The sequence below is a fragment of the Nestor notabilis genome, unplaced genomic scaffold (assembly GCF_000696875.1).
Source record: "Nestor notabilis isolate BGI_N333 unplaced genomic scaffold, ASM69687v1 scaffold4757, whole genome shotgun sequence".
In the NCBI taxonomy this organism is placed as follows: Eukaryota; Metazoa; Chordata; class Aves; order Psittaciformes; family Psittacidae; genus Nestor; species Nestor notabilis.
The window spans coordinates 8,549-9,680 of record NW_009935952.1 but is presented as its reverse complement, the minus strand read 5'-3'; the positions used below and the strand labels follow the sequence as shown (position 1 = coordinate 9,680).

The 1,132-nt window shown below is 60.7% G+C and overlaps 1 protein-coding gene across 1 annotated transcript in view; it reads left to right on the top strand.

Annotated features, from left to right (window-relative positions):
* The window catches only part of LOC104408466 (elastin-like), a gene marked incomplete at both ends in the record, with an annotated part of 12,276 nt that overhangs the window by 2,714 nt on the left and 8,430 nt on the right, over window positions 1–1,132 (top strand). The window contains 4 exons of the mRNA XM_010018083.1: window positions 125–217; window positions 611–670; window positions 785–850; window positions 935–982. Of these exons, the coding sequence (XP_010016385.1) occupies window positions 125–217; window positions 611–670; window positions 785–850; window positions 935–982 (267 nt within the window). The remainder of the gene's footprint in view (window positions 1–124; window positions 218–610; window positions 671–784; window positions 851–934; window positions 983–1,132) is intronic.

Below are 1,132 nucleotides of genomic sequence, written 5' to 3'. Positions count from 1 at the left end.
CCCAGCCTCCACACAGCCCCCCATGGCTCACGACCCCCTGTGCCCACCATGGCCAGCATGGAGCGCAGGACCAGGACACCTTCCTGCTTTCTAGGGATGCTCATGCTGGTTATTCTCCCTGCAGGTGCTGCAGGCCTCTTCCCTGGAGGTGTCTTCCCTGGGGGAGCCTTCCCTGGTGCTGCCTCTGCAGCTGCACTCAAGGCAGCTGCAAAAGCTGGTGAGTGCTGGGGGTGCCCAACAATGCCAGGCAAGGCAACACTGTGGCTCCTGGTATCCCCTAGGATCCTGGGTTGGAAAAGCTTTCCCCATGGAGCTGGGGGGATGCAATCTGGTCTTGTGGAGATCCCTGACAGTTCAGAGGCACCCTGTATGTCTTGGTGTGCTGGGAAAGGCGTATTGGCCAAACCCAAGCCCCAGGGAATGGAGACCACCAAGCCACTGGGTCCCTGTGCCCAGCTCTGGGGGACTCATCCATGGTACTACCTCAGGGTGTCCCTTTTGTCTCCCAAGAGCTGTCCTGAGCTTGTCCCTTCCTTTGGCACCACTCCAGCCACCCCTAGCCCAGCAGTGGCATCTCACACTGATTCATTCCTTTTCCCAATGTCCCCAGGTGCTGGCATTGGTGGTGTGCCTGGAGCTGGTGGTCTTGGTGGCCTCGGGGTCTCTACAGGTAAGGAAACACCCCTCATCCCAAGCATAGCTGAGCCTGGGGCAGACCTGTACTCATGCCTGCCAGGGTGGGCAGGAGCCAGTGAGGGGCTCAGGGCATGTCTGCTGCCTGCAGGTGCAGTGGTACCTGGTGGGGTGCAGCCCGGAGTTGGCGCAGCAGGGAAACCCCCCAAAGTACCAGGTAGGTGCATGGCCCCAGAGCTGGGTGCCGACGGGGAATGGCTCTTGATGGGTGCTCCATTCCTGCCTTTCTCTTGCCTGGCAGGTGCTGGGATTCCTGGAGCTTTCCCAGGCGGTGTGCTCCCTGGCGCAGGTGAGCTGGGGATCCCTAAACTACCAGCAGCTCCCCAACCTCTGAGGGAGTCCCCCATCCAATGCCAGCATTCCAGTTTGAGTCAACAGCTTTGTGGCCAGCTGGCCATTGCAGCACATCCCCTGCCTGTCCGGCAGAAGGCTTCCTGCA